The 23,260-nt window shown below is 38.8% G+C and overlaps 1 protein-coding gene across 1 annotated transcript in view; it reads left to right on the top strand.

Annotated features, from left to right (window-relative positions):
- The window catches only part of LOC136857680 (general transcription factor 3C polypeptide 1), a 340,092-nt gene that overhangs the window by 101,383 nt on the left and 215,449 nt on the right, over window positions 1–23,260 (top strand). The window contains exons 11-14 of the mRNA XM_067136529.2: window positions 5,793–5,946; window positions 19,066–19,243; window positions 20,841–21,025; window positions 21,117–21,357. Of these exons, the coding sequence (XP_066992630.2) occupies window positions 5,793–5,946; window positions 19,066–19,243; window positions 20,841–21,025; window positions 21,117–21,357 (758 nt within the window). The remainder of the gene's footprint in view (window positions 1–5,792; window positions 5,947–19,065; window positions 19,244–20,840; window positions 21,026–21,116; window positions 21,358–23,260) is intronic.

Here is a 23,260-nt window from a genome sequence, read left to right as displayed (position 1 = left end):
TGATTGATTGACCGTAGTAAGACCATCTGTACTGTACGCCTCAGAATGCCTAAACATGACCCGGAAAGGACAACTCAGAAAACTAGAACTGAAAGAGCGAAAGATCCTCAGAAGGATTATGGGTCCCATTAAAGAAGGAGATGGCTACAGACTCAGGCACAACAAGGAATTGTACAGTAAAATAGAGAGCATTATAACAGCTATGAGGAAGAGAAGACTAATGTTCTATGGTCACGCAGTCAGGATGGACAGCCAGAGACTCACTTCAAGAATCTTCAACACTGTATCTAGAGGGAAAGCAACAAATGCCAAATGGATGAATTTAGTGCGGAAAGACCTACAATACCTAAACATTGATCACATTGACATTTACAACCAAGATAAATTCAGAAAGTTATTCAAGACATCTCACTCTCTCCAGTCACTAACAACTAAATCACTGCATCCAGGAGTAGGAGTGAAATGGGCTTAAGAAAGAAAAGACATCCATAGCGCTAGATGAAGGAATACTGGGCTAAGAGGAAGAAAAGAGCTCACCAGAGTTAAGAACCAAGTGGTCCATCATAGGCCTAAACGAAGAAGAAGAAGAAGAAGAAGAAAAAGAAAAAAATTATGTTGAGCTGCAGAATGCCGCTTCAAATGCATAACTATTTCTGCCATGATCCCAATAACTACAGCAGAATAATCAGAACAAAGAACAAAGTAACACTCCAAATATACACTAGTGTCCAAAAGTTAAACATAAGTTACGAATAATCAGGGCAACAGGAAATAGACTGCAAATCACACGACATATGCACCTACCAACGTAATGTGTTCACTCTGTATAGGCAAGGAGTGTTCCCTGCTTTGACTAGTGGCGTAACCGCAGGGTAAGCACAGCCAATGCCTGCGCCCCATATTCCCTCAGTCATGTTTGCCCTGTTATAGTGTGCGAAGTGTAGCATCGTATTGAACGTGACAACATAATGGCACGACGACGCCATTTGGACCCCGTTTTGCAGGGTAGAATACGACTGAAGTCGCTGTATCCTTGAATGTGCCACAAAGTGTCATTTCCAGGCTTTGGAGACAATTTCAAGACACAGGAGATGTTAGTCGTAGACCAGTACCAGGTCGACCACGGGTAACCACCCCACAGCAGGACCGATATCTGGCCTTAACTGCCCAACGAAATCGGAGTGCACCTGCAAGACAACTGTTGGCGGAGCTTGCTGCCGTCTCAGGGGTTGCCGTTTCCCGGCAAACTGTGTACCGAAGGCTCAGAACAGCAGGGCTGTTTACCCGACGTCCAGCGGTGTGTGTCCCGCTCACTCCAGCACAGAGATGGGTCCGTTTACTGTGGAACCATAATTTTCGAAGGTGGACCATGAATGAATGGAAGCATGTGCTCTTCACAGATGAATCCCGCTTCAGTTTGCAGAACTATTCCCGTTGCACATTAATCTGGAGAGAACCAAATACCAGTATAAATGGTCCGTTATTGAACTGGGTAGCCGATACCTCCACAGGAACATCGTGGAACGGGACCGGTATGGTGGTGGTGGCGCCATGGTGAGGGGCGGCATCATGTTGAATGGCTGTACCCACCTGCACATCTTCATGAGTGGTCCAAGGAACACTGTTAAGACTCGGAGATACAGGGATGAGGTACTGAGACCACGTGTTCCACTCTTCAGAGGTGCGGTTGGTCCAGACTTCCTCTTAATGGAAGGTAATGCCCGACCACACCGCACTGCTCTGGTGGATGAATTTCTGGCTGGGGAAGATATTCATCGCATGGACTGGCCAGCGAGGTCTGCGGATCTGAATCGTATAGAATATGCCTGGGGTGCATTGGGGAGGCGAATTGCATCCCGTCAGCCTCCACCAAGGACCCTCCAAGACCTTCGCATTGCCCTTTCGGAGGAATGGGATCGACTGCCACAAGAGTTCTTGGACCATCTGATAGAGACCATGCCACGTCGCTGCATAACGTGTGGCTGTTAGGGGTAACCATACACCCTATTAACCCAATGAGTGCTACGCCCGCCTATAGACGAGCTGACACGGCCGGTCCACCAGTGCTACGCCCATCTATAGACGGTGCGTGAGAATTTTAATTGTTTTGAGTTTGCCGGTTCACTTTCAAGTGGGAATTTGATCTCTGACATGTTCTGCCATCTGTTGAGCATTATGTAGAACTAACTGATCAGAGATTATAGCTTCGGGAAGTAACTTACAGAGCTTTTTGTAGACGTCTGTGGAGTTTACAGTTATGAATTTCATTGGTTCCGTATTAAGTGGGATTACAGTAAAATTAAATTCTTTCAAGGTCCACCTATTCAATACGACGTTTTATTGTGAATTTAATCACATGTCAAATAGTCAAATGGTACTAGTTTCGGCATCTATGTGCCATCATCAGCCTTGAGTACAAATTAAAACAAGATATATATTCCTAAAACATCTAAAACACATTTTAACTCATTGTAAAATAACATACAATTAATGTGGTGATACATGAAATACGATAAAATGATGGTACAATTGGTGTGATATAAAATTCTTAAAATTCCAGCTATTCGTTACATAATTCAGTCTGTGTGCATCCGGGATGAGTGAATTTTTGCAGTTGTATGCTGTCTATGTGAATGACATTTGTTCCTTTAGATATTAGGTGGTTCCAGGGAAGTTTACTTTGATCATATAAGATTGTGATGTAATTAGAGATGAATTCCCACTTCAATTTGAACCTGAAGGAGAAATAGCCAAGTTAGACGTTGGAAGCAATGTGTGGAAGTTACTAGAAACATTAGAATCGTTGAATGATGATTGACTCACCTAGAGCAGCATGTAAACATGTTGTTACACAGACGGAGCCGGACGAAGTGTGTGGGCAACGGTAAAGGAGGCAAGGGGAAGGAAGGAGGCGGAGCTCTTGTGGGGGAATGGAACTAAGGCGGGGCGGAAGGATGGGGTAGTGGGGGTAATTGACGGGAGTGTGTATTCCAGATTACTTGGAAAATCGAACTCATAAAAGAAAAAAACTCCTATCTCAACCACCTTTACTTATACTAATGACGTCCACAAAATCGCCAACCTTTTCCGAAAACACAATGTAAGAATTTTATTCAAAACTAACAATAGAACCTCCGAAATTTTACACAACTCTGCATCAATCAATACCCCCAGTATCTACTCCAAATCTGGAATATATAGACTAAAATGCAATGAATGCAACAGCTCCTACATAGGTCAAACAGGACGCAACTTTATGATTAGATATTCGGAACACGTCAACGCGATGAGACACATTAAGTTCTCCGCCATGGGTATACATATGCACGACACTAATCACAAATTTACCGACATTGAACAAGATATGGAAGTTCTTCAACCAGTAAACAAGGGACCCATAATGAATATAATTGAAAGTTGTTACATCAACTGCGACCAATATTTTAACCCCAATTACAATTTAAATGAGATTTACGAGAAACCCAATATTCTTTTCGATCTTTTAATCGATTGGCTTAAAAATACCAAAGTATCGAAAAAGAGTTCGATTTTCCAAGTAATCCGGAATACACACTCCCGTCAATTACCCCCACTACCCCATCCTTCCGCCCCGCCTTAGTTCCATTCCCCTACAAGAGCTCCGCCTCCTTCCTTCCCCTTGCCTCCTTTACCGTTGCCCACACACTTCGTCTGGCTCCGTCTGTGTAACAACACGTTTACATGCTGCTCAAGGTGAGTCAATCATCATTCAACGATTCTAATGTTTCTAGTAACTTCCACACATTGCTTCCAACGTCTAACTTGGCTATTTCTCCTTCAGGTTCAAATTGAAGTGGGAATTCATCTCTAATTACATCACAATCTTATATGATCAAAGTAAACTTCCCTGGAACCACCTAATATCTAAAGGAACAAATGTCATTCACATAGACAGCATACAACTGCAAAAATTCACTCATCCCGGATGCACTCAGACTGAATTATGTAACGAACAGCCGGAATTTTAAGAATTTTATATCACACCAATTGTATCATAATTTCATCGTATTTCATGTATCACCACATTAATTGTATGTTATTTTACAATGAGTTAAAATGTGTTTTAGATGTTTTAGGAATATATATCTTGTTTTAATTTGTACTCAAGGCTGATGATGGCACATAGATGCCGAAACTAGTACCATTTGACTATTTGACATGTGATTAAATTCACAATAAAATGTCATTGTATTGAATAGGTGGACCTTGAAAGAATTTAATTTTACTGTCTGTGGAGTTGTTCACCTGTGATGTAAACAAACATGGCAGAACAACAATTTAGTTGCTCTTTTCAGTGATGTTATTTCGGATCACAGAATCTTTCACCACAGCGCACAGCGGAAAGTGATGATAGAGATGATCATTTTAAGGAATTGTTAAGCGATTTTGAAAATGAGAGTGACGGAGACAGTGCCGAAAATATTGCGTGTGAGAGAGAAACAGAGCCTCCTTGTAAACAAAAGAAGAAAAACACAGTTAGTACAAAAGCTATTTTATCACTAATTTCGTGGCGGATGGATTACATTTCTTCACCAGAGTTTCAGGTAATTGTGACAGGCTCTGAGGGCCAAGTAGTGTTTGATGACAACCCAAAAATCATTGATTTTTAGAAACTCTTGTGCCAGTGGAGTTGGTGTGGATAGTTGAACAAATCAGCATCACAAACAACCAGTAGAAAACACAGGTTTGGAAAGTACTTTAAAATATCAACTTATATACTTCTAAGAAGTTACATGCATTAGTTGCCTACATATTTTAGGAAATATTATTATTTTGGGCTCTTTACTTTGTATGAAGATAATGCACGCATGGGCACATAAGTGTAATTTTGTTTTCTCTCAAAATAATATTGATCATAAGTGTAGGATTTTCCATTTGCATATAGATTTATAAACAACCACCATTTATAAACATTTTAAGCTAATCTCCCCACTGATAAGTTAAAAATTGAGGCTTCTACAATTTTTTTTAGATACGAATGAAAAAACTCAGCACTGAGGTACTAAACAGTTAACTGGTAACTCAGCACTTAAAAGGTTAACAGCATATTTTGTTGTGGAAGACATTGCCAAATTTTGTTAGTTGTTGTGTGACATATGATGTGTGATTCAGCTTCCGTTTGTTCAGCAATCCGTCTGACATTCCTGTCAGGTTGTATGGCCTTGTTTAGTGATAATGCTTAACTTTTGGACACTAGTGTACATGTAGATCAAAGTCACACATAATCTCAAATTTTATAAACTATGATCGAAACAGGGGCATTGCATATAACAATTTCATTTGTAGAATCAGCACTTTAATGGTTTTCCGTGGTTTCCCATTTTCACACCAGGCAAATGCTGGGGCTGTACCTTAATTAAGGCCACGGCCGCTTCCTTCCAACTCCTAGGCCTTTCCTATCCCATCGTCGCCATAAGACCTATCTGTGTCGGTGCGACGTAAAGCCCCTAGCAAAAAAAAAAAAAATATATCAGCACTTTAGTACCTTTATAATGATTTAGAAATGATTTACAATCACAAGGACAACTTTTACAAAGTCCTTTGTCAGTTTTCTAGTTGCAAGATTTCAGTAATCTTAGTTTGTTCTGTGCAAAGTATTGTAATTGTGATGTTGACAGCCAGGTGTGTGTTATGAGCTGTTATTACAGAGTCTTAATTTGCTTATTATATGAGAATTACTGTAGGCCTGTTGTGTATAATGACTATGTTAGGTGCAGTGATATTAATTATTGATACGCTTATTGTTCTTTCAGTAATAAACTTCAAAATAAGTTCCTGAGGACTCGTTATGGTCATCAGCTGAAGGAAGCTCCAAACATGACTTTACGTATCTACAAGAGGATCAATATAATACTGGACTATGTGAAGGTCCACAAAGTTATTGATGATTACTCAAAATTGATTAAGGTGAGTGCTCGAGTGCTTCTTTCAATATTTTCTTATATAAAAAGGAGAAAATAAAATTTACCCAGTTGTACAGGTAGGCTACTATAAATGGAAAATTAAAATACATTTATTTGTTCAGAAAATATCGCCACCAACTTATGCCAAACATGTAAAAGTCTGTATGATTTGGTGCAAGGTTCCCTGGTCTAATGAGGCCAGATGGAAACCTGTCCTGATACTATGAGAGTTGGAAAAGCATAAAGGAACTGAGCACCTGCTGTAAATAAACGTTGGTTAAATATCATGTTGATATACTGTGCAGATAAACAGGTTCCCTATCAGAATTGATTTCTGTAACAGCTGATGGCCTAGTGAGCACCAAATTTTGAAAATGAGACGAAGTCTCATAGTGCATTGGCACTACTGGTGGGTGTAAGTAGCCTACACAGTGGCCTCCATAGTATGCGCTAGCCATGTGTCTTTGTAGGTGTGCTTGTTACCAACTGATGAACCCAAATTGGCACACTGGGACAAAACACTGGCAACAGGAATGAGTTAACTGGAATTTTTTTTATGTCCAATAACAGACCAATTATATTAGTATTATGTTTCCAATCAGTTGTTAGAACTTGTTCTGGGTTTCGGCTCTTCATCATTGCCTTTGATGTAGCACTTTCACTGCGTTGCCAGTAGATGAGAGGAGGTACTTTATCCCGAGGTCTTCGATCAGGCAGAATCCCCTCGCTAATTCATAGGTCAGTTTTGAGGGAGTATATCTTGATAGGCCAAGGGCTGCTTTCAGGAAGTGGGTTTTAACCTTCTCCGTAGTGGTGAACTTTCACTGATAATTTAGGGCATATAATTTTAAGAGTCAGATTCGGCATCATCTTGGTGTAGAGGAGGATCATGGCTGATTCTGATGTTAACTGTTGATTGTTCATTATATCATTTATTGCTGCCATAGATCTGTCTTTCACTTGGGCTCTGAATGAAGCACTCATCTGTAAAGTGATGCCAAGTGTGAGCTACTTCCAGTGGGTTGTCCTTATGCTTTACTACATTCTGTGCTACAGCTGTTCCTCCCCGTTTAAAGATCATCTTTACCGTTTTCTTTTAATTTATTTAGAAGTTGTTGTCTGCTCATTTTGAGATGACATTTGGAGTGTTTAATCAATAAATGAAAAAAGGTTCCACCTAATCGATACTTTCTCTTTTTTATTTAGCCTTGGGCTATTTATAAAGACATTAATAATCACAGAACATGTTTCGATTGCTTAGCAATCATCATCAGCTATTTTACATGTAGCTTAGGTAAAAATAGCATAAAATCGATATCATGATTTACATTAAAACATTAAAAACAGGTGTTAGTAGAAAGCGTATGAGTGGGAGGGGGGGGGGGGGGGAGAGTGCATTGAGGGCGGTTGTTAGTTGGACAATAAACTTAATATTAAAAACACTTATTGGGCTAAAATGTCTTAGGTTCACTATAAGTCTTGAGAGGTTTTCCAATAAAATCACTTGCTGCTGAAAACTTGTAGAGAAAGTATCGATTAGGTGGAACCTTTTTTCATTTATTGATTAGATTATATTATCGATACGGGCATGAAGTGGATAGTCTGTAATTTGGAGTGTTCTCGAGGTCGTCTCTTTTTGTTGTGACAAGAGATGTATCATTAGTATACATGTGGAGTGATGCACTTGTAATTTTCTGTTGTACTGTGTTGGTGATATTGGATGCTGCAGTGTTGAACATCAGGGGGTCTGCCTGTGTCACCTTGTAATATGCCACTCATAACGATGATGAGATGGAATCATTTATTTACTCTGATAATGTTTTTTGTAGTTCTTCATTCTCCTCAATGACAGCTATGTCATCAGCATATCTTCTCATTTTGATTTCCATTCCATTAATAATACAAATTTCTCGCCATTCGACACATGGGCTAATGGCCAGTATTTTCCCTCTCCTGAAAACGGAATCAGCAGCAACAGCAGGAACACTAATCTGCTGGATTACCGTGATATTTACATAATTTTTTTTAAATTAAGAAGGAATCCAGAATGTTCTCCAGCACACCAGAAACGAGACTAGTTTCTGGTGCCAGCAAGATGTGAGAACTAATGAGCCAGTCCTTCCATGGGGTGCCCAAACAGTTCCTCTTTACATCTCCTACATCTCCTTACATCTTCAAGGGTTTTGGCAAGTGTTAGAGTGTTCTGACAATTGTCAGAGGGGGTGAGAACATTCCACCACGTACTCTGCTCTGGTCGAATCCTCCACGAGACTGGCTGTTTGCTTCCCTTGTTCAGGAAAGGGACGCGTGCAAACTGGGGAGTTTATATTCTGTTCTCATCTTCATCCTCTGTGAAGGTGGACCTGTCGTTCCAAGCTCTCGTTCCGAGGGGGAGTTCCTGTCTAAGTAACGGGATAATGTAAAATCATTTAAGCTTGTTAGCTATTTTCAATCATGAAGTAAACAGCTCATCAGTTGGATTGCTACACCATTCCAAGACATTGGCAGTTTGTGAGCCATTGAGACACCACTACAAGCCTCCTATGTAGACAATGCAGTGACAGTGCACTAGGGGAAACATGTGCCTCCACTTGTATAAATGTTTGCCTTTGGCCTTTATATAGAACTGGGGTAATGTAAGTTTTATTTTCTTTAACATGTCTTAACCTTTTCTGTTGCATGAATTTGAGGGCGATTAAAATCTGATTTCGAAGCGATCGCGCAGGAGCATTAATCCTGAAACAATTGGGTTAAGATTTTTAGGAGGAATTTGATTGATAGCTGAAATTTGTTTGGGTTCAAAAGATACACCTTGAACAGAAAGAATGTGACCTAAGAACCTGATTAAGGTACGAGCGAAACATTTTTTAGATGGATTGACAGTAAGGATAGCGTTCATATTCTGGATAGTACTTCCCTTAAATGCTTCACGTGCTTAGAAAAATTGGGGCTAAATATCAATAAGTCATCAGTATATGGATATGTCTGTCTGTGTGTTAGGTCATCAGCCCAGAGGCTGGTTGGGTCCTCAAATAGCACCACCAAAGGCTATGCAGTTATAGGGAAACTGCAAAAACCAATGGCAGAGCCCAAATGAGGTGTACTAGGCAAGATGAGGAGTGAGGTAGTTTGCCATTGCTTTCCTCACTGGACCAGAACGTGCTACTGGAGCACGACTGACCCTATGAGCAACACCTTTCATAACACTCAGACACACTGGTCTTGCTCTGAATGTCATTAATCAGCACCACTCATATCCCAGCAGCTTTCATATTGTCACAACCATGGATGAGACTAGGACTTCGGTGGAAGCTACGCTTTGCTCTGGCCTGTGTCAAGAGACGGTATATGGATATATAAATTTAATACCCCCTGTGGGTGGGGATGCAGACGAAGAATACACCCACGGTTTCCCCTGCCTGTCGTAAGAGGCGACTGAAAGGGGTGACCAAGGGATGATTGTATTAGAACCACAAAACTACTTGTGATTAGTATCACCACACAGGAACATGATGGGTTACTTTTACTTGCGCGTAGTATCACTATGTTAGGTGCCAAATAGGTTTGTGATAAGTAGCACACAGGAACACCGTGCGCTCAGCCCCCCACTTAGAGTGCCCTCTCGGCTTTTACAGTACCTGTGACTGGTACCACTATATGAGTGACACCATGGTTCTGGCTTGTCTATGATTAGTACTCACAATATGAGGAACACCACGGAATAATGTCAGTTTGTAAATTCCTGACTTATTAAATATACATTTATTCTCATTTTTATCTGTATTGAAAATTATCTTATTAGTATTATTACCAGTTTTGTATGCAATATTGATGTTCCTTTTTATGTTGTTATTGGTTCATTTTTCACTCTATTCTTTTTTAAATTTTAATTTTGGGCTGAACAAAAGGGAATGTACTATGTTCCTGAAACATGTATGAATAAATCATTTTCAGTTATAAAATGTGTATTGACAAGGTGGACCAAGCACAAACTATTTTAAATAGCTTTTTAATAGCTTGAGACAAGTCAGTACAGGAACAAATACAAATACCCATCATGGTTAAGTTTATCAACATATTAAAGATTGAGTGCAATTGGGATAAGTTTTTCCATGCACAGATGGTGAGAATTTCAGGTAGCACTAGTAGATGGTTTAGATACAGGAATACAGGGCGGAGGAACTGCGGCATAATAAGAGGTGTTCCTGTAAGTATTTAAAGTATCTGATTGTGCTATGTTGTACAAATGAGATATAATGGTGGGTGGAACAAATTGATTAATTAACTGCTTAAATGATGGAGAAGTATAAAATTGGACAAGTGGAATTAGTTCAGAGGGGTGATTGGCAATTGCCAATTGCTAAATACATCACTAAACGTTATAATGGTATCCAGATGGTCGTAGGTTGATTCATGGGTGAATCAGTATCTTCTAATGAATTCTGCACTTTAATTATTATGAATCTCATAAGGTATATAATAATTTCGTGTGGCTATTTCTAGTCGAGTGCAGCCCTTGTAAGGCAGACCCTCCGATGAGGGTGGGCGGCATCTGCCATGTGTAGGTAACTGCGTGTTAATGTCGTGGAGGATAGTGTTATGTGTGGTGTGTGAGCTGCAGGGATGTTGGGGACAGCACAAACACCCAGCCCCCGGGCCATTAGAATTAACCAATGAACCAATGAAGGTTAAAATCCCCGATCCGGCCGGGAATTGAACCCGGGACCCTCTGAACCGAAGGCCAGTACGCTGACCATTCAGCTAATGAGTCGGACATCTCATAAGTAGGGCCCGGATTTTTTAAAAATGCATATGCGTCTATGCAATTGCATATTTTGACATATTTTGAGGGTTAGTGCATATTCTAGACGTAACAGCATATTCCGGTATATAATGTCTGAATTTATGGACAATTACAAGAACTACTAAAATAAATCTGTTTTGTACATCCCATGCTAGTTGCCTATTTTATGTGTATCCCTCGCTAGTTGGTATTTTCGACTGTCTGTGTAACGGCACTTTACTTTCACAACTGACAATGGCAACAGATAGCTTAGGTGTGGGTAGGCAGGCTGGACTTCCCTGAATTCCTTTCTCTACCACCGCAGATAATAATCTCAGGGGGCTGGGCACTTGGTTAGGACAGAAGTATCTTCAGTTCACTAGTTACGTTCCATTTTAATGCCCTGCATCTAATTTCTAAAAGTGTTAGTTTTTAAAAAATGCCTAAGGAAAAGAGCAGCAGAAGAGATTTACTAAATCAGTGGGTGTCGGGTAATAGGGACTATTCAACAGATGGTGTCATCGTGTACTGTCAAGTTTGCTCAAAGGAAGTGAAATGTGAAAAGAAATTTCAGCTTGAACAGCATTCAAAAACAACTGCACATATTAAAGCAAAGGAGGAGAAGAACAGCACACCACAACAACTACTTCTTACACAGGTAAAGCCCAAGTCCTGTAGTCTTAATACATTTTCAAATGATCTTTGCAGGGCTTTCGTATGCAGCAACATTCTATGGAATAAATTAAACAATCCAGTTCTGCGATCATTTCTCGAGAAATATTGTGTAAATCAAGAAATACCAGATGAATCAACTCTTAGGAAAAATTACCTACCTCCGCTATATGAATCTGCCCTGGAATTGATCCGTTCTGATATCGGAAGGAACTGTGTCTGGATATCGGTGAATGAGACAACGGATTCGTGTGGCCGTTACATAGCAAATTTCGTGGTTGGTAAATTACATCCAGACGAACCCGATAAGCCACATCTTCTTGCTTGTAAAGTACTAGAGAAAACCAACCATAGCACAATAGCAAGATTTGTAAATGATTCTCTGCGACTATTGTGGCCATCTGAAATTGAGACTAATTGTTGTACTGCTCACAGATGCAGCTTCGTATATGTTGAAAGCAGCAAAGGCCCTCCAGGTATTTTATCCAAAACTCATACACGTAACCTGTTTAGCGCACGGATTACACCGCATTGCAGAAGAAATACGCGCACAGTTTCCAGCTGTTAACAATTTAATTGGATGTGGGAAGAAACTGTTTCTGAAAGCACCTGCTCGTGTCCAGTTCTACAAAGATTGTCTACCTGAAGTTCCTTTGCCACTTGAACCTGTCCTGACTAGGTGGGGGACATGGTTATCTGCAGTATCATTTTATCAGGAACATTTTAATGAAGTGAAAGAAGTGGTTACAAAACTTGAAGATGAACATATTGCGTGTGTCCATGATGCAAAAGTTGTGTTTGAAACCGCTACTGTTTATCAAGATGTGAATTTCATTCATGCACATTTTTCTAGACTTCCAAAAGCCATTGAGAGCTTAGAATCTTCTGGTACTCCCCTCTATGAATCACTTGATCTCGTTGAAAAAGCTGCATCTTCGTTTAATTACGCTCCAGGCGAAATTGGAGAGAAGATTAAATGCAAGTTAGAAAAGGTGTAGAATTCGAACCCAGGACTGAAGAAGATTAAGTTAATTAGTCATTACTTGAGTGGAACTAGAGTATCCTTGCCAGATGTATGCTCCGAAACGTTGGTGCCCATGTATAAGTACTGTCCAATTACGTCAGTTGATGTACAATGATCATTTTCAGCCTATAAACTCATTTTGACGGACAACAGACATAGTTTGTCTCCAGAAAACATTGAAAGACTACTAGTTACCTATTGTGATGCTTCTTTTTTCAATAAATGATACCTGTAAATAGGTAAGTGAATAAAATTGCATGTTTTTAAGAGCAGATTTCCTTATTTTCTGTGCATATATTCTAACTTTTTAGTGCATATTTGCATGCATATTTTCAGGTTTTTTAGTGCATATGAATCCGGGCCCTACTCATAAGGTAGGACATTATTATGGAAGGCATTTTGGAAATCTTCCCAATATTGAAATCTTTTCACATTCTCTGGCCAAAATTTGATAAGATGTCTTGAGATCTTTAGGTATAAGAGAGTGAGTAATTGTGAAAACGGAGCCTGTTAAGTCTGAAAAATTTATGAGCAGGAAATAACCATATAATTAAAACTCTGAGGTCGGTGGCAGTCAAATGGGGAACTTGAAGAAGGGCTTGCTTAATGATGTGGAAATTTAGTGACTGATTCAAAGAAGCCTTAGCATAATTAGAAAGAGGATCCTGTTGGTTTTCAGAAAATGTAGGGAATTGCAACATTTGCGATTGGAAATTTGGGGCAGGTTGCATATTATGAATCCTAGGAAATACTTCAAATTGAGAATGAGGACAAGTGCTAAAAATAGGACTAGAATGCTTTACTTGTGATAATAAATCTTCATAAAGGGGAAGGGTATTAGATGTACATCAGAGGGAATAGTATTTATGTCCATAAGATTTAAATTGGGTAGTTTCTGGATTTGTGGTTGTCCGACTCGGCTGAATGGTCAGCGTACTGGTCTTCGGTTCAGAGGGTTCTGGGTTCGATTCCCAACCTGGTCGAGGATTTTAATAGTTAATTCTTCTGGCTTGGGGTCTGGGTGTATGTATCCGTTCCAACACTCTTCTCTTCATATTCAGACAGCATACCACACTACCAACCACCACTGAAACACGCAATAGTGATTACAACCCTCCACATAGGGTTGGTGTCAGGAGGGGCATCCGGCCGTAAAACAGGGACAAATCCACATGTGCGGCGCAGTTCGCACCCGCGACCCCACAGGTATGGGAAAAAGCGGTGGAAGAAGAAGTGACTGGAATTGTGGCTGAGATATAGTAGAATTAGAATAAAAAAGAGTAAAAATCACCAGAGAAATGAGATGAGCCATATTAAATTCCACAATAAAAAGTAATTGAATAACAAATCAACTCTGATTTACCAAAAAAAAAGTCTCTGGTATGAATAAATTGTTTCATTTGACAAAATGAGAAATTCTGCTACCATGCACCATGTACTCTATCACATGCACTGTTTAATATCTTGAGGTGTAGGTGTGCATTTTACCTGTAGATTGTACTGTGTTAGTACAGAGATTTCGCCCTACCTGGCAAGCTGGAAGGGTTACATGATGATTGATGATAATGATGAGTGTAGAGATATCAACATTTGAGTTGTATAGGTACCCCTTTTCCTTTATCGGATGATTTTTTAAGTTGGAAAAGTTAAGAATTGAGTAAAGAGAACGACTAAGTAACGTAGACATCCGAAGAAGGCAGAGATTATTACAGTTATGTTATAGTGCAGTGGAAATACCTGGAGGGATATGATCCGTGGAGAAGGTAAATAAAGAGTATATAAGGTAAAAGGGAAAGAATAATCTACAGTGAAATCTTGTTAGTGCGTTCCTCATTAACACATTTTCCCGCTTAGCACATCATAAATTAACTCTTGTAAAAGAAACGTGATTTCCAACTTTGATAAGAGCCGTTGCCACAGTGGTGCGATTAAAGGAAAAGGCCTTGAATTCCTGAACTTCACAGAATAAATGTACCTTTGGGAAGCAAGCCGATAGCCGCAAGAATGTTCAGTTTTCTTGTCGATATGCAGCGAGATTGCCGAATAACACAGCGAGCCTGTTTGTGCTTGTATTTCACACCTCATTCAGAAGTTAGAAATTTATTTTGTGTTGAGTGGTACAGTGAAGGGTAGTGAATATTTTTCGGGTGATGGTCTATATAGGGGTTAGTAACATAATCGTGTGAAGTTGACTAGCATGGTGCATGTCTGTTTTGGATGAGGAAAAAGTTGTGAAATTCCTTGCTAATGAAGACAAAATTAAAACTGTCAGAAAGTGGACTGGTATCCGCATCTTTAACCATGCAGAGGTGGCGCGAATGTGGAAACTCACACCTTCGAGTTTTGACTCGATCACTCAAGTTGGTCGAAGTTTTGTCAGATTTAAAATGGCAGCCAAAGTCATTCCTCGCAGTTGCACATATTTGATTCTAACCTCCAATTCATTGTATAAGAGTGTGACCAGAAAATAATGTTTAATAACCCAGTGGTCTAAAATAAAAGGCTTCTACATTTGTTTTAGAAAGAGTGTTATCTGCAATAATACTTGATATTTTTATTGGCCCATGTGCACATGTTTTCATATTTGTTGTTTGGTGTTTTCACACCTCTCAGTGCACTGTTGTTATTTTATAAGGGCCAGCGGAACAAGTTTTCATATTTGTACTCTCGTGTTTTTCACACCTATTTTTACTTTCCTCTCATCTTTTGAAGTGGTAGACATAGTTTTCACTGTACACCTACCTCTGGATACACGATGTGAAATGCCTCATTTCGGAAAAAATCTTATGTTTCCATATCCCTGTTGGATAGTTTTTTTTTTGTATATTCAATAGTACGTTTTCTCGCTAACACGTTCTTCCTTGTCCCCTGCAGAAACGTCTTAACTAGCTTTTACTGTTTTTAATATATTCTATAATTCAATTCCTTCCAGAGGACAAACAGTAAATATTTTAGAATAAAAAAACATACCTACTATCGATATAAACCCGTCCAGGCGATAGAACGTCATCTAACAAGGAATGACTGCTAGTCAGACACACGCACGGTGCATGTAGTATCAGCGATCGTGCTGTCCGTGTATAGAATGAGGAAGGTGCGCGATCTATCTGAGTTTGACTGAGGGCAGATTGTGATGGCCTGGAGGCTCGGCACAAGCATTTCGGAAACTGCATAACTTTTTGGGTGTTCGAGGAGTGCTGTGGTGAGTGTCTTCAACAAGTGACCAACCAAGGTGAAACCATGTCCAGGGGTTGGGCGGCCACCCATCATTACAGGTGTCTGACGTTGTAGGCTGGGCAGACTGGTAAAACAGGACAGGCGGCGAACTGTGGCGGAACTAACATCAGCTTTTAGTGCTGGGCAGAGTACAAGTGTGTCTGAACACACAGTGCACCGAACACTCCTAAGGATTAACCTCCGCAGCCGACGACCCATGCATGTGCCAATGTTAACACTATGACTGAAATGGGCATGTGACCATCATCACTGGACGTTGGCATAGTGGCAGAACATTGCACGGTCTGATGAATCCTGATACCTTCTTCTTCATGCCGATGGGAGGGTGTGAATCCGTCGTCTTTCTGGGGAACAGCTCCTTGACACCTGTACTGCGGGATGGAGACAAGCTGGCAGCGGCTCAATTATGCTCTGGGGAACATTCATGTGGGCATCCATGGGTCCAGTGTAGCTTGTGCAAGACACCATGATGGCCGAGAAGTATCGTACTCTGGTTGCAGACCACATTCACCCCTTCATGATGATCATGTTTCCCAACGGCATTGGCATTTTTCAAGAAGATAATGCGCCATGTCACAAGGCCAGGAGTGTGATGGAGTGGTTCGAGGAACACAGTGGCCAGTTGCAATTGATGTGATTGAACGTGGCGTCAGAGCTTATCGCCCCCTCCCCGGAATTTACAGGAATTAGTTGACTTGTGTGTACAGATGTGGTGCCAACTCCCTCCAGCAACCTACCAAGGCCTCATTGTTTCCGTGCCAAGACGCGTGGCCGCTGTTATCCGTGCCAAAGGTACACATACTGGCTATTAGGTAAAGGGTCATAATGTTCTGGCTGATCAGTGTAATTTGGTTGAAAGGGCAGCCCCTTATGATAACTAGACAAGAGCATTAAGTGCCATTAATGTGAATTAACAACTTTTACAGCGATATTTCATTACAGTTATAGGTAAAACCATTAGTCTTATTGACAAGAGTTTCACTTCTATCAAACAGTATAAGTTTGGTCTGTTATATCATGAATGCTACGTTTCATCATGCAGAGTGGATACTAGCCCACAGATACATTTTTTTGAAGCATAGTTAGAACTGGCTCGTCCCATTATAAAAGGGATACCATAAGACACTTCTAAATTGTAATAATTGTAATATAGAATAATTAGAATAGTTCATCAGTTAATGAGATAAGTGAGAGGCTAAGCCCTATTAATAACATTAGAAAGGAAAAAAAGAAAAAAAAAATACCGGACGAGTTGGCTGTGGGGTTAGGAGTGTGCAGCTGTGAGCTCGCATCCGGGAGATATTGGGTTTGAAACCCACTGTCAGCAGCCCTGAAGATGGTTTTGCGTGGTTTCCCATTTTCATACCAGGCAAATGCTGGGGCTGTACCTTAATTAAGGCCACAGCTGCTTCCTTCCCATTCCTAGGCCCTTCCTGTCCCATCGTCGCCATAAGACCTATCTGTGTCAGTGCAAAAAAGAAAAAAACAGTGGCACGAATACCTAACATAGTAGTATAAGGTTTGGTGAAGATTTACCCTATATTTATAGGCTTTAATGAAGTTCCTTCACAAATAAATAATATTGAGTTGATGCATGGTTTTATAAATCAGTTAAGTCATTATCAACATTTTTATTATGAGGAGTAACCTTAATTAAACTTAGAGTTTTGTTGAAGGAATAAGCCTATTTTTACAACCAGTATCTCAGATAAGTTACATAAATGGTTATACCAGTAAATCTAATAGGAACTATAGACCTAAAGTTTTAGAAACTTTGTTTACAGTAGTTTAGCTTTCAAGAAGAAGGATATTCTTTCGACTTAAGGTGTAAGGTGTAAGATGGGTGGAGGGAGGGGGATGGACCAGATATCTTAGAACTCAACACATCTGGATCAAATAAATGGCCCTTGGATGAAGAGCTTCACAGAGTTCTTAGTTCAAATTCACATGAGATACTAAGTACAATACTTTTGTCAGGAAGTCCGTCCGTAATCTCATACCTACAAGTTCAATTTCAAGATGCATGTAGAGCACTCGTGATTGACCGTAAGATTTGTCATTGCACCCGCATCTCTAAATGCCCAGATTTTAATGAAGGTCCAAAGAAGAAGAAGAAGAAGAAGAAGAAGAAGAAGAAGAAGAAGAAGCAATTCCATGAGAGGAACTGTAAATAGAATCAGTATGAAGTGGCTCTCTCTTACTCTCTCATCTGATCAATGTTGGCAGAGCAGAGATCCACCTTTCTCTACAAGGAAGTATGCTCTGGTCAAACACCCAACAAAGTGGGAACTCTGCAGATAGGAGGAAGCTGCTCGTATTTATATCTATAATGGCCAGAGTTGAGAAGGAGCAGCACACATCAGAAGTGACGTCACAGCGAGAGAGGAGAAGCAGTAGTGAGCCGACTGTGTAGCAGAGGATATGCTATGGGCAAGAGAATGTGAGACGAAAGATCGCAGAGCAATAGAAAACATTGATGAACTGCGAAATTGCATGCAGGTAAGGCACAAAATCACAAATTTTCATTCTCACATATCACACCTGTGGAAAGGGGGAGAAAAATTCTAGAAAAACTTTTTTTTAAATTATTGAAATGGAAGATAAATTTTGTAAAAACTGAGGGGCATGATAAGGCAATGGCTTAACTGCTGTTCACTATTGTAATCAAGGTTCGAATACCATTGATCACAGAGATTTTGGGGATGGTGGGTGGATAGCTGAGTGGTATCTTCACTGGCTTCTCACTAAGGTAGTAGCCATGTTCTGGTCCTGGTCATTGGAAGTGGAATGTGTAAAATGAAAAGTCACATCTCGGCACATATTCCACATAATAAATAGAGATCCCATGGCTATGATCACAATATCTAGTCATGTAAAACTACATGCTTGCTTGCATGCTTGCCTTAATTACAGAGATAAATTTTCACTTGAAGATGGACTGATGATCTTGATGTCACGCTCCTTAAAACAAGTATTATCATCACCACACCGCCAATCACATGGCATCAGGAAGGGTGCCGGGTCATATATCTCTGGTCAAAATCCAGTGATATGTGGGGCATGTTACCTGAGTGTGATTATCACTGGCTTCTCATCAAGGTGCTTGCAGTTCGAATCCTGACTAGTGCATGTGGGAGTTTTGATATCAGAAGATGTATCCCTGTGGTTTAGTATCCTCGAAAACCTGATTGCCATGTGACTATGATCGTGATATTAACATTCACATAAAACTACAATCTAGCTTTTTAAAATTCTAGTGAGCATTTTTGTTACTCCTGAGATATTAGAAATAAACGAGATAAAACTGAGAGTTTTTCTTTCCATCATTTGTTCACTTCAGATATTTAATTGTTAAGATCAAACAGGTGAGCACTTCTCTGATCTCACATTGTCATATATTTTGTTAGGTGATCAATGCTGAAGAAGAAAAGGAAGGCTCAACTATGAAAATTGACAGGAAGTCATTATTTCGTTTGATATTTCGACTAAATGAAGAAGGCTACTTGAATGTATTTTCATATTTGCTCACAGATGGTGTAAAAGAAAAGATGTTCTTCTTCATATGTGAGCCATCTATTACAACAGGTAAGATTTCTCTTCCAAACTGCATTAATTTTCTTGTTTTCTTTACATTCTCTCTTTCAGTTGTACTTCTTGTATATAGTAAAAATATTTACCATTTTGTCTCTCATTTTACTTACACCTAGTGTGAGTGCAGGGAATGGTTATATTTGTGAAAAATCAAAGATAAACTTTGCATACTGTTTATATTTTAATGCCATTACAGTAGTTGGTAGCTTCTGTTAAGGCGACACTCCGGAGATAAAAATATATTTTTACCTACTGCATGGATTTTCATGAAACTTTGTGGGAATGAAGAAGAAAAGGAAGGCTCAACTATGAAAATTGACAGGAAGTCATTATTTCGTTTGATATTTCGACTAAATGAAGAAGGCTACTTGAATGTATTTTCATATTTGCTCACAGATGGTGTAAAAGAAAAGATAAGTAAAGTAGAGATATCACAAACATTTCTTTCATATACAATTAATAGTTTTAGCGAAATAATTTTTGTGAAATTTTTAATTCCATTTCTTTTACGAAATTTAACTAACATGTTAATGTAAATTCATAATTAGGTAGATAATACTTATTTTAAAAGCACTACATATCGATTTTTCTGTACATAATTTATGTATAATTTATCGTACAAAAGTTTGTGTAATTTTTACGTTCTTAATTTTTGGACTTAAAAATCCCTACTACTTGAAAAATTCTGCAATAAAAAATTCCATATGCAGGTTTCTTAATATAGCTGTGATACATAAACCATATAAATTTTGTTACATTTGGCGAATATTATGGGAGAAAAATGCGATTTAAATGTAAAATTACAATTTGCAAACAAAGCATTATTACAGTGATAAATTGTTTGAATTCATGACAAGAAAAAGGAAACTCAGTCCTTTCAATTTCAGTCAAAAAAATTCACCAAAATGACCAAAACGTTGATTTTTATCTCTGGAGTGTCATCTTAAGGCAGCATCAATAATTGGTCAGCAAGTCCACCTAATAGTCATATTCAAGTTTAAAAACAAAATCTATTACTGTTTGAGTGTAAATTAAATGTACAGCCTTTTATCTTCCTGAAGCTCAGAGAACATTTTTGGTTTGTCAAATTGGAAATAACAGTTTTTTTCTCTTATTTGGCTCGTACTACACAGAGACATGTTATTTTAAAAGTTCACACTTATTTACTTATTTACTGATGTTTCTTGAGCTTATGTAATACACACAGGTCATCTTCTAACTATTTCAGTCATTAATTCATTAGAAACGTCTTTTAAGGTGGTGGGGAAAAAAAAGGCGTACCTGAGCACTTAATCTTGAATGATGAAAACTCTGGTGGTTCCAACTTGTTAGTGCCTCTCTAACTGTTACAAGGGATCTGAATTATGAACTCACTGTCCTTTTAAATGTGATACTCGAATTATCTTCCTGTCAGCTTGAGCATTATTCATAATTCCAATTTACTCATTCAGGACAAATATTTCAGGTTCCCTATGGAAATCAGTATCTAATCAAACAGGGTATTTTTTCTAAAAGTGAATATTCTTGGTTATTGGTGTTAAGTCTTAAATATCATTGGAACTTTAATTTATTTAGATGAATTTCTTTCCAGGACATTCAGCGATTCAATCAGGAATTGAACAGGCCAAAATGAAAATGTTTATAGTGAATAAGGAAAGCATCAATACTATTGTCAAAACACAACAAGAAAATGATAGTGAATCATTGGAAGAAAGTGCTGAAGAGTTGAAGGCCATCACTGGTAAAGTGAAGAAAATGAGTTTAGTGTATGACAAGGTAAAATTTGAAGAAGTTTGTTCCCTTTCTTGAGAATGTAGTGAATTTTAACTGCAAGAAAGCATATTTTGTTCTTTCCTTTTTGTTTCAGAAAATTGGCAGAAAGTATGGATTGAGTCCTAAATTTGTTCGAATGCGAATATTGCATCAAATCCTCTTTTACCTCATTTATGATTATCAAGGAAATGATAATATGGATCAAAAGGAAGTTGTTGATTACTTCATTAGTAAGGAAATAGAAATAGATGATGCGCTAGCTTCTGATTTACCGAAAGTTTATTTTAAAGATGTTAACTGGAGAATGTTCATTCCTCCTCTAAGAAGGCACACAGGTAAGCTGAGGTAAGAGGAGCAAAGTAGTTTAGAGTGTTTTAATTGTAGTATCTTCTTTTACAAATATATTCTGTAAATGTTTAACTTTTTCACTGTCCTAGTCAGACTACCTTGCTTTCTCCTCAATGTTCTAGAAACTTACACACATAAACAAGAAATAAAGATATAGACAAAAAATTTAATTTCTTAAAAACTATAAAAGTAACAAAAAAAATTATGAAGAAAGTTCCGTAAAATTGTAAGGAAAAGGAATATATATTCTCAAACCTATTTGCCCAGTAAATTGTAGTTTATCAGCGATAGGAACAGAATCTACAAATTTGGGGAATTTACGGTAGTGTGAAGTCCCGTTTCCACCACCTGTCGTTGGCAAAACAATATTGAGAATACAATTGTCGTCTTTATCATGATTGATTTTCATCATCAGTTGGTTCACTCGAACTCTCACTTTCACTGTATAAATCATTATCACGGTACAACTCTCTTTCATTATCGTCATTTAGCGAAATTTATAAAGTTAACCTGTACTGACTTGTCTAAAGCTATTTAAAATAGTAAGTGTTTGGTCCACCGTGTCAATACATTCCCGATGTACTATGTTCCTGAAATGTATATGAATAAATAACTTTGAATTGTAGTATATTCTTTTACAAATATATTCTGTAAATGTTTAACTTTTTCACTGTCCTAGTCAGACTATCTTGCTTTCTCCTCAATGTTCTAAAAACTTACACACATAAACAAGAAATAAAGACATAGACAAAAAATTAATTTCTTAAAAACTATAAAAGTTACAAAAAATATGCAAGAAAGCATATTTTGTTCTTTCCTTTTTGTTTCAGAAAATTGGCAGAAAGTATGGATTGAGTCCTAAATTTGTTTGAATGCAAATATTGCATCAAATCTTCTTTTACCTCATTTATGATTATCAATAAATCAAAATAAATAGAGGAATGAGAGCTGATTTGAATAAACAAAGGTCTGTATCAGATGCTTGATTTATCAAACAGAGAGAGAAGCACACAAATCATTGGAATAGATTGCTCCAAATTGTAAACAAAAAAAAAAGATTACCAGAGTACACCTTGCTTCAAGGAATGACGGATTTGAAGCTTCCCCAATCACCCCACTTTGGGAGATTGTGGAAAGCAGATGTAAAATGATGTTTACACAAAATTTTGGGTGTCACCTGGCATGACCAAAAAACCAATGAGGACATTTGGAGACAGAGGTGGCTCCAGAAAATGACAAGATGATGTAGCAGAACATCGAATTTGTCCAGTAGGCCATATTCTTCGCTTACCAGACAGCCAATACTGAAAGAACACCATGCGATGGGAGCCACCAGAAGGCAGGCAGAAGCTGGGCAGACCATGCAAAGCATGGTGCCAAAGAAGATCTATGAACAGTTAACATCAGTTGTGACGATATTTAGAACACCGCTTCAAACCAGACTCATTGGCGGAAGCTTGCTGCCCTATATGTTTTGCATGGGAGAAATCGATGATGATGATAAACAGATCAGAATGGACTAATATCTGCTGCCAGAAATAGATCAGAAATCTAAAAAGTCTCAATTAAGTATGAGTTTAAAACTTTTTGACGCTAGCATATGTACATACATACATACATACATACATACATACTCTGCCCTTCAAATCTGGTAAATAATTTATTGAAAGGGAATATTTTAATATCACAGTGGGCTAGTGCATTATTTCATCAGCCAGGGTGGAAATTTTAACATTTCAGTATCTCCGTGAGGCGAGCAGCCTAGAACAGGTTTTTCCCGACCAGACCAGCGAGCAAAGGTGCACTGGGATTTTTTGTCATGTCTTCTACAGCCAGCTGAGTGCCACGTGACGACAGCGGAATTACCAAGGCCGATCGATCAATACAGTC

Source organism: Anabrus simplex, chromosome 1 (assembly GCF_040414725.1).
Source record: "Anabrus simplex isolate iqAnaSimp1 chromosome 1, ASM4041472v1, whole genome shotgun sequence".
Classification (NCBI taxonomy): domain Eukaryota; kingdom Metazoa; phylum Arthropoda; class Insecta; order Orthoptera; family Tettigoniidae; genus Anabrus; species Anabrus simplex.
The sequence above is the reverse complement of the archived record's forward strand: the minus strand, read 5'-3'. Positions and strand labels throughout refer to the sequence as shown.